This window comes from Chelmon rostratus, chromosome 3 (assembly GCF_017976325.1).
Source record: "Chelmon rostratus isolate fCheRos1 chromosome 3, fCheRos1.pri, whole genome shotgun sequence".
NCBI lineage: Eukaryota > Metazoa > Chordata > Actinopteri > Chaetodontiformes > Chaetodontidae > Chelmon > Chelmon rostratus.
The window spans coordinates 2,047,919-2,062,814 of NC_055660.1; the positions used below are offsets into that span (position 1 = coordinate 2,047,919).

Below are 14,896 nucleotides of genomic sequence, written 5' to 3' on the forward strand. Positions count from 1 at the left end.
GTACCTCAGTGAAAACTCCCGTCTCAGAGATGAGGAGGAGTCGAGCTAAGTAGTTGATCTGCAGAGTGTAGCGAGTGTGAGGTATGAGGAGCTGAGGGAGAGAGGGAGCTTTGTTAGCAACAAAAGCAGAAATCTTGATGCTTCTATCACATCTAGCGAGTGGAAATACTCGCAAACACACTCAAACATTATGTTTCACAGCTACAGTAGGTCCAGCGTCCTCTGCTGCACTCACCTTGTACAGAGGATGCACCATGGGCAGGTGAGTGCGCAGCAGGTGAACACTGGGCTGAAATCTGCACCTCTCACAAAAATCTTGGCCATAAAGACGAGACTGTCGTCAGCTGGACTCTTGGATCTCTTTGGAGAACCAAAAGCAAAAAGTGAAACCAGGAAAGATGACGGGTTATAATGTGAGGTGCTGAGCTGCTGCTGGAAATTCTCTTTCAACCTCCTCAGTGTTCTTCTTCAGGGAAGTCTGGAAAATCTGACATGAAGGATTTTATAAATTCAAGAGGAAGAATCACACAGTGTGACTGACCTCAGATGCTTTAAACATTTTGGGCCCAAAGTCTATTATAATCAGTATCTGTCATTTTAATACACAGTTTTTCCATACATTCATGCAGTATTGGGAAACAGGGATGTTCATTTATCAATCAGTCACACAAAGCCTGACAGGTAGCATCCGTTTCATGTAACTGGATGTTTAAATTCCTCATTCAGCTTTTATCCAACTACCAGCAGAAATGACCAAATCCATGCGTACACTATATGACTCAGTGGACACTAAAACTCAGTGACAGGGCTGTGGCCTGTTCCATAGATCCATATCCAGGATCATGTGCTGGAGGAGTCCACACGATGTGGCTGTAAAGAAACATTTCATGCTAAAAGACCATAAATCCAATGGTCTTTGTCCAATAAAACTCAATTAAACATGCTTTATCTAAACTATCTTCCACTGGAGTTCATATTGGATGTGTCCAAACATTAATGTTCAGTGTAAATTTGCAGGTCAGTCTCACCTGAATAGCGATCAGCATCATCTTATCGTCAGGTGTTTTGTGTTAAAGGACAAGAGGAGCCAGCAGGTGCTGCCTCTTCCCATCGATGATGTTTGGTTTCACTGCATCCAAAAGCTCGTAGTCACGCAGGAATAATGTGAGAGGTCGCTCATAAATGAACAGTTTTCAGAAGGACTGTTGAACCAGGATTTCTGTGCTGTGTCACATTTCATATCTGCGTTTGCTTCGTGTGCTCTGCTGTCCACACGAAGGTTTAACAGTTCAAACTCACCTTATTCATTCATGGAACTTCTACACAAAAAGCCTCCATTTCCCCCACCCCCGCAGAGAAACACCAGTCATCAGTGACGGGGATGATCTCAGCCAGGGCTGCACACAATGGATCAAACTGGGGTTGACACCATTCAGGTACTGGCAGCCAAAAAAAGCATCGTCCCTCCAGTGTCGCTGGACAGAAAGCAGGATTCACCACCTGTGTGTTGAATTCAGTTCAACACTGAATCTATATGTTCTCGAGTTACAGAGCTCAGTTGTTCCTGCTACGTCTGTTTGCTTGTTGAAGAACCATTTCAGACCGTTTCTGCTCGCCGTCAGCCCGGCCAATCAGAACACGACCTGATAGTATTTTTTTTATGTGAACTAACTTTGACAGCATCATGTGTCTGAGCTGTTCGTGGAGTGCAGGTTATCATATATGAACACGCAGCAAAGCTCCACCTTTACAGCTGCTCTCTCTGCTTCAGCTCCTGAGCAGGTGAAGCTCGCTGTCAGGGAGCTGGAGTCGTCCCCCTCTGGAGACTTCACTTCTTCTGGGAACGGTGGGAGGGGCTCTTTGTCGACCTCAATCAGCGGCAGCTTTCCCAGACGAGTGGGGCAGGATACTGAAGCAAACAGACAAAGAGAAGGTGAGCGAGGCTCACTGGCAGTGGAGGCACAAATTCAGTCACTGTCTTTGCATTTGTAGCACTTGAGCAGATAAAGTGCAGAGAGAAATTTTCACACCTTTATTTTGGAGAATGACAGAGAGACCACTATAAATAATATAGCCCTTTGATATTAATTATTTTATCCACATTTTAAATACAGATCAAAGCACAATTATCAATGCGGCTATGGTCCATACAGGGTCCTATTAATGGGTGATTTTCACAGTAATTTCATTCACAAGCGCTTTTAGGATGTCCGATTAGTCCCCATTCAAAAGTTTATACAGCTGAACAGTTTCAGGTTATTATCGTTGTCATCATTATGTTCCCTGCTCGATTGTAGTACACTGGATTTAAAGTCACTGAGAGATTAATCTCAGAATTAAGGTGACAAAAAGACTCATTTTGAACTCAATAATTAATTGACTGAAAACTACATTTCTGAGAATAAAGCTGAAATAAGATGTGTCGTGGTGGCCTGAGCAAGCTTTGAAGAGGTTAAATGTCATCATTTTTGACCTTTAGGAGCAGAAGAACCTTTTTTTTTTGCTAGAACCTCAACCTTCTTACCTTGCAGAGAACAGCTTTGCAGCGGCTGCCTTCCCTTTTACACATCAGGCACAAAGGTATCGAGGTCCATCTGAAGGGATCGCTCAGATAACGTACGACACGTCAGTCAAGCCAACAAAGTGTTTCTGATGAAATGTAAACAATGAAATGAAAAAATGGCCGTCGAGCGGGAGGAACCGGTCGGCTCAGGCAGAGATTAAAAAAAACAAACACACAAATCCTCCAGAGAGCTGCAGCTCTTTGTTTCTGCTGGACGTGTTCTCACACGTGAATGCTCATCAGAGCGTCGTTAGGATTTACCTGCTAGTAAAAAAAAATATTTTATCTGATCTCTTTATCGTGTTCACTGATTTTATTCATTATTTATAGATTCTATTTTGCTCCAATCTATCTTTTATTTGTTTGTATGCGTACATACGACACAAACGGCGCTTTTGAAGCACAGGAAGTTAAATGTTTCAGTTCCATAATGTGATCACAGAGCTTGTAAATGCAGCACTTTCACAGTATTTTGTTGTCTCTCACCAGATCTTTATTACGCTGGTAGAAAACCACACAGCTGCCAGTCTGTGTGAAAGGTATGTGATGTCAGTATCTGTATGATCTGTTGTGTCTACCTCTGTCATATATCCTGTGGTGTTTTGTCTCGTTTCAGTGATTAACAAAAGAGAATACAGCCAATGGTTAACCGATGTCTGAGGGGCAAGGGCAGAAAAAATAAAAAGGGCACTACAGAGAGATGTTTTCTCTGCTGGAAGGGCAGCGTAGAGGTCACTTCATCACGTTTTCTCCACTGGAAAGGCACCCTAGAGGGCCCTACATCGTGTTTTCTCACGTACTCAGACATCCCATCTTCCTTTGAGAACATTCATCTACAGACAATCTAGCATTAATCTCCCCTTCAGTAAATAATAACACAAACAGTGAAAGATGATGAATTCAGGCAGCGATGACGATGCCAGGCTCTCGTCACGGTGTAGATTTAACCAATCCTTTATTATGGTGAGGAAATGTGCTCACAGTTTAGACCTGAGTGACAGCAGTGATCAGAAATCAGCTGCTTCACAGAGAAGGTACAGAAATTCACATTACAGCAACAAGAACTCATTTCTATAACATGAAAAATGTGCAAATTATCAAAACTCAAGTCATTTTTTAATCTTTATGAAGAACATGCTGCTGTGTTAAATGAGGGTTTTGATGTGATTATTTAATGACAAATCATCCACGTTAATTTTTTTTAATCATTACTCATGGGCACCATGTTTGTTTCTACATCTCATGATGTTTATTGACGAATTGCTTGATTTAAAGTTTCTTCATCAGTAACGTGTGAAGAAAATGAAGGCAACAGGAAAACAATCTAAATGAAGTCATTTCCATTCTCTCATTGATATATAACACTGCTCTGCATGGCCCATAACAAACAGCTGGAGCTCATTTTAGCAACAGGAGGATACTCTGCAACACACATGAACACACATACTGAATGGCTATAAAAAAAATAAGTGTCCCTTTTTTTTTCAGTGAGGATAATTTAAGAAACGTCTCAATGCAGCAGCTTTGCATCTCATCTCTTTTGGTAACATGTCTTGTTTATTCACTGAAAACCCAATTTATTTAGGATGTGGATAATTTAAACAGGACATTTTCACCACAGTTAAGTCGAGCAGGCTGCGTAATAATCAGTGATCACGTGCAGAAGCCTGATTACACTACAGTTCATCAGTTTCTTTCCCCCTTTTATTAATGTGAACCTGAATGTTGGCCCCCAGCTCAGGAGCTCACACCTGATACTCAGATGGCCACACTGTTTTCTACCTCTGTGGGATCCATGTACGTGTACGGGACTTCCAGACACTTGTTCCTTACTTTGATGGCTGCGCTTAACACTTCGAGCTCTCCTTGAAAAACCTTTGTCACCTTGCAGGGAACCTCCTCACTGAAATGATCATCCGGGTATTGGCCAAGAGGGATCTGACGAGATCGAAGAGACATTTAAACTTTTTAATTATTCTTTTCCCACTAACATTTCAACATTTCTTGCCAACTTGCCTCAAACAACTTGAACACAAATGTGATTTGCGTAATTTTCCAGGGATTTCTGGGCACTTACGAAGTCAGAGGACCGCTTGCTGAGCAGCCACACGGTGGCCATGCCCTGCACCGTCGTGCTGACGTCAGGTAGCGTCTGCAGCATCGTGGCCTCACTTGCCGTCCCCTTGGTGGTGGGGGGAGGAAGCTGCAGGGAGATGGGAGTGTTGGGCATCCAGCCACCGAAGTCATACTGCAATGAATGATAAACAGGATGACTGATTAATACTTTTTAAAGCTGCGACATGTCGTTGTGCTGGCGGGTCGGCCCACTGCTCGATGTATTACCATGAAATTTGGATTGGAACAAAAACATTCATGGTCCCTGGAGGATGAATCCTAATAGCTGATTGACCCCCTGACTTTTCCTCTGGCCATGTATGAACCAATGCTTCATATTTGGGATTATGGGAGAAACATCTTGAACGTTTGGCTGGATTGCCACTAAAGTTGGTTCAAACTTTTGTGGCATCATCATATAAAAAAAGAAAAAAAAACACTTTGCTTTATGAACAAATATCTGCAAAACTAATGACATTCCCATCAGCCTCAGCTGTACTTTGTCTTTTGTGCTAAGAAGCAAATGCTTGTATGCACACACGGTGAACTAAGACTGCGATCTTAGTAAATATTATACCTGCTGTGGTCAGCATGCTAGCATTGTCGTGGTGAGTAGGCTAGCATTCGCTGCTCTCAGCTCAAAGCACCGCAGTGCAGCAGCCTCAGGCCGGCTGGCGTTCCCCGAAAACAGCAACTTTATAAGAGATCAGCCCCGTGAAGTAAAAGGATTCACCTGTCCAGAGTTAACAGCTGAGTGCTGCGCCGAGCCGGTGAAGATCACCATGGTGACAAACTTGACCAGCTCGCCTACAGTGGCGAAGCGCTGTGGAATACCTGAGGATGAGCCAGAACACACTGCTTCACTCAAAGACCTGCAGATGACTCGCATACCGTTTGATTTATGCTTGCATTATGAGAATATAATGGCACAAAGATGAGCACATTTATCCTCATTAGCACAAGAGTTCTTCTTTAAGGCCCACCTGTGCACGCCTGGGAAAGGAATCCATGCTTGAAAATGTCCCCGATCCAGTTCTGCAGTTCGGAGTCTTGCTGGACCTCAGCGTCACTCTTGTAGTAGTAGCAGAGCATTTCCTGCACGAACCTTTGAGAAATGAATCATATTCCGAGTTGACATTCACATTTTTACGCATGCTGCAGCAGTAACACGCTGTCGTCTGCGTGATATGTCAGACCAGTGTCAACATTAGTGAATGCACACAGAAGGATTCACAAATATATTTCAGGATTTATAAATAAATGACTCTCTACACATGAATATTTTTCAATGCACAAATATTTCTTGTTTAAAATAAATATAGTAGAAATCATCTAATAAATGTAGCTAATAGTATTATTAAACTCAGTTGTTGTACATTTCTATACAAACTGTTGAAGCTGCATTTATAAAGCTGTCGGTATTTGTGAGCTTCGTTGCATTTGTGTTAAAGCCTGTTCAAACAGAAGGAAATGCCAAAACTAAGCAACAGTGTCATACAACAGAGAACAACAATTCAGAGCTGAAGAGCATCGTGATCACATTAAATGACACCCCTGGATCTACACCGACGTGAAACAAAAAGGAGCCATCTGATTGGCTACAGGTAATTCCCCGTTGAAAAAAAGGCATTTGTGAGTCTCAACAACATGACAAGCAGTTTGTAAATGCAGCTTCAACAATTTGTTTATAGCTGTAACGACATGCAAATATGTTTCTGGTGAAAAACCTTCTAAAAACATATTTTTCTGGATTTCTACTGCACTCAAGACATTTTTATATACAATTAGAAACAGTTGAAAAATATTAATGCAAAGTTATTTAGACATAAATGCTGACATACATTTGTAAATCCCTTTGTGTGATTTCTTTAATATTGAGAATAATATTATTATAATAATATTAGAATAATGTTCTCTCGTTCCGACACAGTCCTGCCTGCCAGAACATGGATTCTTATATTCTGACGCCACGTGCCGGAGCTGCAGAGCTCGGCCACACTGAGGGCTGCTTTTTGTTGAAACTGGCACTTTTCATTGTAAAGTTTAGGGAAGCCCCTCCTCTCACCTCACCTGAGTTCTCCATCAAAGCAGCTCAGGCAGAAACATTTAAGATCATTTCATAGCCGACTGCGAGTGTCTACTCCATTAAGAGCCGGCAGCCGAGGTTTGGAGCACCCATTTATCGTACAGTCTCCTCTTTAAGGCATCGGTAATCTAACACCCAGGCCGCTTGACATTTAAAGGGCAAATCAACAATAAATCAAACGCACTGCAGCTCTGCTCTTAATGGGTTCAGACTGAGCACGTTAACGCTGAGGTGACACGACTTCGGTGATGTCAAAGAAGCTGTTTTGCCTTTTCTAAAACGGTGCAGACCTGGGACGTGTTTTGGGAGAAGACATTCAGAAGTTTGAGCACTTAAAGCCAGGCCCAAATCCAATGTTCCTAAATCGTCCATTCCATTTCCATCAGGGAGGGCAGACAAATGTTAACATTAAAAACACCTCCAGAATGATTCTGAAGTCAAACAACTGGTAGCATTATGCATTTCTGATTTAGTGTATTAAACTGCACTGGTTTTAGCTCGGTGTTCCTAAAAAACTGGCAGCTGAGTTAACTGTCATTAACCCCAGAACTTTCAGCGTCGACAGTGACTAAGATGAAAGAGCATGTGTTTCAATGCAAACGGCTCAGAGGACTTTGCATTGAAACAGATTTATTGATGCAAAGAAACTGTTCAGACAGACTGATGAAAGACATCCAGAGAAAACTAAGAGGGCAGGATTTGGACTCCTATCTTCCTAAATCAGGACACCTTGTTGTGCATGATCACTGACTGCCATTCTCTGTGCAGAAAATGTCTGGACTTGAATTTACAGTTTGACTAAAACAGCCTCAGTCGACGGTGAATGACGTCAGAGCAGCCGGGTCACTCGTGATCAGTGGTGGAAACAAAATGTGAGATCAGTAGAAGCAGGACGGTCCAGTCGGGCATCATTTCCGGAGTGTGGCGCACAATTTGTGGATGCTCCCTCTAATCCCAAATTTGTATTTTCAGGCTGCTTTGCTGCGAGGATTGGTGCTCCCCGCTGGAGCAATCTCATTAACACAGATGTGTAACCTTTGTGCTGGCCAGCTGATCTGTCCCGTCCTCATTATCATCACTTCAGCTGAGCAGAGCATGAGATTCAGTCAGACCTACACTAGTTATGTTTAATGACTTTTTCCCTGCGAGTGGAACCGGAGAGCAAATCCTGCACTGAAACCGCTGATGGCCTCTAAATGTGTTTTCCTAGTCCCGATACTTTAAAGCGTGGCTTTAAAACATCTAAAACATCCACGATTCTGCACCATTATCATACAAATTATAAACATAATGCAAACTAGAAGCTGCCTGCGTTACCTGTGGATGATATCCCACAGCCTGAGGCCGTCGTCTCTGTAGTAGAAGTCGGGCACAGCCTCCAGCCCCCGCTCAGCAATGTCGTCTGGTATGCAGAGGGAGCTGTAGGTTATGGAGGACAGCGATCTCTTCAGGATTGTCATCATACCCTCTCCACCAGACGCTGCAAACTGGGGAAGAGTCGAATATGTCAGCAACATGTTTGGAGAAAAATGCATTTGGTATTAGTCTGCTGGGTGTGTTGCTCTCTTCGTACCTCAGTGAAAACACCCGTCTCAGAGATGAGGAGGAGTCGAGCTAAGTAGTTGATCTGCAGAGTGTAGCGAGTGTGAGGTATGAGGAGCTGAGGGAGAGAGGGAACAAAAGCAGAAATCTTGATGCTTCTGTATCATCTAGCCAGTGGAAATACTTGCACACACACTCAAACATTACGTTTCACCACAGCTACAGTCCAGCGTCCTCTGCTGCACTCACCTTGTACAGAGGATGCACCATGGGCAGGTGGCGCAGCAGCGACACAGCAAACACCTCAGCCAGCAGGTGAGTGCGCAGCAGGTGAACATCGAGCTGATGCGCGCTGAAATCTGCACTCCTCACAAAAATCTTGGCCAGCAACCAGTCGTACTCGGAATCGGAGGGGAGGAAGATGGGGTTGTCGTCGGCTGGAGTCTGTTTCAGCTGCAGGAGGAGGAAGGTGGATGCCGTTCATTTGGTCCCTTCGATCCGTTAACAGCAGCGGTAACATTCAAGATTCAACATTCTTCTGTTAGGTGAAATTCATATTTTAACTGAATCTCTTTTACGGGGAGGTCAGAGCAGGGGCTTCTTCAGGACAGAAGCTCGACTTTCCTCTGTGTTAATCAATTATAAAGGCGGCAGGGAGGGAGGCAGGCTGCAACTGCACGGAAAACACTGTGAATGTTTTCTCTCATCCATGTTCTTCTAATTTTACGACTCATTTTTCTGTCTAACAGTATTGATCGGCTGTCCCGGAAGAGGGATCGCAGCTCGTCCAAACGAAGGGCCCGGGGCAGTGACTGTCTGATGTTGTGCAGTTTGTAAAGCCATTTTGGGTAAATCCATGATTTTGGGCTTATGAATAAAAGAGTGGCTTGAATGTGCTTGTGTCAGAGTCGACTTTCAGCCTGTCAAACTTGGATACGGCTATAGGAGGAACTTTTTTTTACACGGCTCAGGTTCAGGCAGGAGGAAATTAACCAAGCATTCACAGCTGCCTATATAACCTATAGCTTCACCGTTTGCTGCATTTGAGCGCTGATCTCACCTGAATAGCGATTGGCATCAGCTTATCATCGGGTGTTTTGTGCAAAAGGACAAGAGGAGCCATCAGGTACTGCTTCTTCCCATTGATGACGTTCGGTTTGGCTCCATCCAAAAGCTTGTAGTCACACAGGAATATGTTTCCTTTCTGTGTGAAATTTCAGCGAGGATGAGAAACGAGTCGACTCGCCATCAAACATTCAAAGTGTCACGGGCCAAAACACGACTCACCTTCATCTCAGCCGCTAAGCTGCACTGACCGTGGAGGAAGACCATGTCGTCAGTGACGGGGAAGTTACCGGGCAGGGCCGTGCAACGGCGGATCATCATGGGGTTGACGCCATTCAGAAACTGGTAGGCGAAAAAGGCGTCCTCCTTCCAGTGTTTCTGGACGTAGTCTGGGAAAGAGACTGAGTTTCAAACCTCGATCTACCACCGTCACTAGCTTCACTGCAACAAATCCAACGGACTGATAACACATATTTATTTAGGTAAGCAAATGTAAGTAAATATAGCTGAATGTACACGATTATTCATCCAGTGCCAAGTATTCCACTGAGCCTGACAGACATAATAAACACTGTGTTTTATTAGTCACATCTTACTCATATGCAGTTCAATACTTTTTAGTCATCCTTCACAAGGGAATATTTTTTTATACTCTTTAGAAATAATGCACAAAGCCTGTATAGCCTGTCTGTAACAGGAAATTGGGATAAATAAGGTTTGATCTTATCTTATCTTAGTAAAGCACCTGATATGTCAGTCCGTTTGCAGCAGAACACCTGCTTGATGTCATCAATATCAGTCCAGTTCTTCTCGCAGCCTGCCAGCCCTTTCAGCTGCAACTCAGTCAGCCTGGAAAATAAAAGCAAGGAGCAACTTTATCATGACGCCCTGGCTCGTTTTGATTGACAGGTACATGGTGACACTGAGAGATATGCCGTGTATCTGACAGAATCACCCCGCGGATGCCGTGAAGAGAAACTCCGTCGTCTTGGTGAAGGAGAAGCGGACCTCGCATGGCAGAGAAAGAGGGTTTTCTGCCTTTATGCAGTGTGGTATTCCCTCGACATACACATCCCAGCTGGGAAAAACAGACAAGAGCAGAGTGATGAGGAGCTTTGGACAGTCGAGACACCAGCGCGCACCAGTGTGCAAGCTGAACGTAGAGTAAAAACACTGCTGGTGTTTCATTTATCATGACATCATGAATGTGCAGTACGTTGGCTCTATGGCGTTCTGAGCTCTTACCGATAGTCTTCCTCTCTCTGCTGCAGCTCCTGCTGTCGACTGTACCTGCCCAGGTGATGGTTGTCGTCAAAGACTCTCAGGGCTTAAAGAAGGAGCCACAACAAGGGTTAAAAACTGTTGATATATACAGTATGTCGGCGTGAATTTGCTCCCGCCCCCCCCACTGTGCAGGTCACAGAGCTCGTCTTTCACACACCTGTTCCCTCTCTGAAGCGGTGCACCTCGTTGTCAGTGATCCAGCGGTAGATGGGAAAGTGGTAGACGTCTCCCTCGGGGGATTTCACTTCCACCTTGGCTGGGAACCAGGAGTCTTCCGGAAACAGCGGGAGGCGCTGTTTGTCGAGCTCTATCAGAACCAGCTTTCCGATGGAGGCGGGGCAGCACACAGTGAAACTAGACACCTGGAATAATGATGAGATGAAGACAACCAAGAACTGAGCTTTGGCATCCCAATAATTAACATACAATTACCAAATGTCAAACTTTGCATAAAATACCAGTTTCATGAGGCTCATTATGGGGATTTTTTTGTAGCTTTGGTTACCTTTGTGACCGTAGGTTGCAGAACAGTACATATCCTGCACTTCTGAGCTTCTCTAAACTGTTATTTAATAATTTCACATAAGCAAAATTAAGGAAGCCTGTGACACATTTCAGACTTACTGCTCCTTTCATGAAGGTTGCAGCACCTTTGAAGCCCATGAGCCACTTGCGTTCGCTCTCTCCATCTGTGCCCACCAGCTTAATGAACACACTGCCAACAGTGGTGGCGCCGCTGAAATAGGCAGTGGACACGGTCACTTCATAGGCCACCATGTTTACTCTGGAAACCCCCAAGAATCCTGGTGGGAAGAGAATGAAGATAGTCAATCTAATCAGTGCTGAGTGGCTGTCAGAGTGCAAACAATCTTAGAAATGCAGGCATCTCAGTGAAAAGGACAAAATGCGTCATGACGAACTTATCACAGTCTAACTGGAATCATAAAGCATCTCTCTTACCTGTTGATCAGACCAATGTTGAAGTCCTCTGATAGGAGCGCACCACTGATCACCTTTTTATGAATTCATCTGGTGGGAGTGTCCAGTCTGTGGCAAGTAGCTCTGGTGCAGGAATGTCGGACGTGTACGAGCAATCGCTGCATGTGTACAACCACGGAAAGTTGACACAGACGGTGACGTCTCAAGGCAGCACGAGATCACTATCCTTTATCATCACATGCTTTAGACAGCGGCGATCCACCCACATCCGCATGTCACCATCTGAGCCTTTTGAGAATATCTGTCGAGATACCGTCACCTGTGCAACTGTGGAGTTTTCGAAACGTGTGCTCCTGCCCCGGCTTGTCTGAAACATCCTGCTGCCGTATGTTGTCTAAAGACTGGTTTTGATTGATGTTTATTTTTTTCACAGCGTGGCATCTTTTTTTTTTTTTTTTAATAATAGCAGTTATGAAATCACCAAATACACAAATCACTGTGTTATTTTTTATTATTCTCACACATACACAGTGGCCACTTTATTTGGCACACCTGTACAGTCTATTACAATTCAATACAACAGCTCTGCCACTGTGGGAACTGTGAGAATTCAATGAAATGTTTATTACTGAGCTCATAGTTAAAAGCAGTGTTGTGCTGGGCTATATTCATATGCATGAGAGGGGCAGAATATTAGAAACACTTTGAATATAATGCACTCACTCACCACATTATAAAAGTAGACTTTATGGCACGGTAGTTGTACTGGATTGAATTAGATCATGCAGGCATAGCTAATAAAGTACCACAGAGTTACTTAGATCAACTGGCTCAGAACAGACAGGCTGACATACAGATCAAGATATTTGTATTAATCACAGACTCAACTCACAATAACAACACATAGAAGTCTTTCCTTAAAAAAAAAAACATTAAATCACTTGTTTTGGGACAGAAAAGAATAAAATTGCTCTATAAGTATATTTGGAGATGAAATCAAAGGATTATTTTAATGTAGTTTTTCATCATCATCACAGTTCAATGAGAATATGTAAAAAAAAAAAAAAAAAAAAAAGTCTACATACAATGGTGACATCGCTTTTTTTCACCTCAAAAGGCAATTTACAGCCTTTCCACTCGTCCCTTTAGTGAAGGTGAAGCTGAGGTATGAGGTCAGATCTGCGGGGAGGGGACAGTCAGGAGGCCGGTGGGCTTCAGCCTGTTGATCCCTCCGTCCAGGATACAAACCCGCGGGAAATTTACCTTGACCAGGTGTGCTGCAAACTGGGGAGACAGGGAGAAAAAGGTTTCATCATCTTTACACATTAACAGCCCTTCAGCTTGACGTCACATGATGAGTCAGGTGTCGTCAGAGGAGACAAATACTGAGAGAGAAATTCAAAGAGCGAGCAAATGATTTGATATCAGAGAACTAAACCTGCCTCCAGGTCACACTGAGACTTTTCTCTGTCACAAAAGTCTCACGCTCTTCTTCTGCGCTCTCACTGTTAATAACATAACCCAGAGAGCGTCAGTGCTACCTGATGGTTTGTGTTAATACTCTGTCTGTCAGTAATTACCACAGATACACCTTCCAATACAACGCACAGCATTAGCAGGGAAACAGCGTTAGACCGAGTGTGGTTTCATCACTACAGCCTCGTTTGAGAATCTGATGATGGAACCAGATCAGAGGTCAGAGTCAGAGCTGCCCCCGTTAGAGTTTGTATATCAGGACGATGTTTATTGTGCTTGTTTCAACAGTGCAGCACCGTCCAAACAATGCAAAATTAAAAGCTCATAAAAAATAATAATAATGAAAACCACAAGTGTTATCTGAACAAAAAAATTAATCAAGCTTTGCAGAATACTTCTGATCAAAAGCAGCGCCAACGAATACTTTCTGAACGATGTGTTCATGAATCCATCAGAAAGCAACAGAAGAAAAATAAACGTATTTTGTCTTGTCATGTTGGTCACACACAAAAAATCAGACTCGATCAGATGAAATGTCCACATAAAGCCTGAGCATTGAGAACGAGGCCCGCCTGTGAATGCTTTAAATGTCAGAGGTTTACAGTAAAGCCTGACCACACGGTGAGCGCACCCATCGCTGCGCCCCCAGAGCTCGTGATAATGCCGCTGGTGCACGCAGAATGGCACCGAATGGCATTTAAGCACAATTGAGTCCTTTTATCGACCTTTAATTTCGTGACCTGCGTGACTGAAAGGTCTGATGACGTTTGTCATGACGCTCAGGTGAGGACTTCAAGGTGTGGGCTTGGTCACGGTCGTATGGGGCCTCTCTGACCTCAACCGTTAACCAATCAGCTGCTTGCAAAACCTCCCAATCATGAAATCCAATTGATCATTAGTTTGATGAAGAGTCATCATCCCTGCCTGTGTGATGATGAAGATCATGATCAACCCTCATGCTTCATGTCTACAGTAAATGAAGATAACGATGAAAAGAAATCACATATTAATGTGAAACACTGATGATTTCTGAGCTATTTCAGCTGAGCAACGTAATTCTTCCATTCTGTTCTTACAACTGGGTCAAAAACTGAGATCTTTCTGCCGCTTCCTAAAAAAAATGCAGGACTGTCTCTTCAATTAAGGAGAAGTACTTATTTTCCCCGTTTTACTTTCCAACATATGGAAGGAGGACATCTTTTCTAAATTGGGATGTTGCCTGAAGCAAAATCCCTGCTGAGTTTATAAATTTAAATTTGCCTAATTTATTCTAAAGAGAGCACAAAAGGAGAATTTATAATGATCAATACAGCTCTCTGTTCTGTTATGCTGAAGCGAGCAAAGTTATTTTTGTGCACTGAAATGTCAAAGACAATGATTTATGTAAAAACGGCTTCAGCCTCGGCTGGTGCCGTTTAGGAAAGAGGCACAGACTCAGTGGGTTTTCATCAGACTGACTCGACCAGAACTCTGCCCGTCTGTGTGGTGTTTTAGTGGCCAGTGCAGAGCACACTGTGCACAGGTAGGAGGACAGGTGCACACAGGTGGGAGGTTCATTTAATTCATGTGGGTATTTCGGTGGAAAAATGCATCTTAAGGCTTTGCATCTAAGAACCAAGTCTGCTCCTGACGCAACGCTAATCTGCTGCCACTTCTGCGATTCTGTCAACTCCAGCAAAATAAATACTTGGAACATATGCACAGAAATAATTCAATAATGTTTGAATTAAACACTCTCCAGCAAGTGGATGCATTTAAATCGGCTACTTCAGACTGTATGAAAAGCTTCTCCGTCACTTCATTAAATCCCTGCAGACACCTGAGGG

General features: G+C 43.5%; 2 protein-coding genes and 1 long non-coding RNA gene across 3 annotated transcripts in view; all 3 read right to left on the reverse strand.

Moving 5' to 3' along the window:
- Nucleotides 1-58: 58 nt before the first annotated feature.
- On the reverse strand, nucleotides 59-1,448 carry LOC121627303. Its single transcript, XR_006008019.1, has 3 exons — nucleotides 1,029-1,448; nucleotides 236-360; nucleotides 59-91 (listed from the first exon to the last, which is right to left on the reverse strand). It is a non-coding gene; the product is annotated as an uncharacterized LOC121627303 (long non-coding RNA).
- Nucleotides 1,449-3,493: 2,045 nt separating this feature from the next.
- On the reverse strand, nucleotides 3,494-11,755 carry LOC121627263 (arachidonate 12-lipoxygenase, 12R-type-like). The gene is made up of 15 exons (XM_041966082.1): nucleotides 11,616-11,755; nucleotides 11,280-11,458; nucleotides 10,813-11,017; nucleotides 10,617-10,698; nucleotides 10,327-10,449; nucleotides 10,117-10,220; nucleotides 9,594-9,760; nucleotides 9,367-9,510; nucleotides 8,556-8,759; nucleotides 8,338-8,424; nucleotides 8,082-8,251; nucleotides 5,662-5,783; nucleotides 5,412-5,512; nucleotides 4,641-4,811; nucleotides 3,494-4,501 (listed from the first exon to the last, which is right to left on the reverse strand). Exons 2-15 carry the CDS (start codon nucleotides 11,430-11,432, stop codon nucleotides 4,322-4,324), a joined length of 2,013 nt encoding a protein of 670 aa, XP_041822016.1. The 5' UTR covers nucleotides 11,433-11,458; nucleotides 11,616-11,755; the 3' UTR covers nucleotides 3,494-4,321.
- A 122-nt stretch (nucleotides 11,756-11,877) lies between these two features.
- The window catches only part of tbck (TBC1 domain containing kinase), a 42,587-nt gene continuing 39,568 nt past the window's right edge, over nucleotides 11,878-14,896 (reverse strand). Inside the window, exon 26 of the mRNA XM_041966070.1 lies at nucleotides 11,878-12,878. Within this exon, the coding sequence (XP_041822004.1) occupies nucleotides 12,768-12,878 (111 nt within the window). The 3' untranslated portion in view covers nucleotides 11,878-12,767. The remainder of the gene's footprint in view (nucleotides 12,879-14,896) is intronic.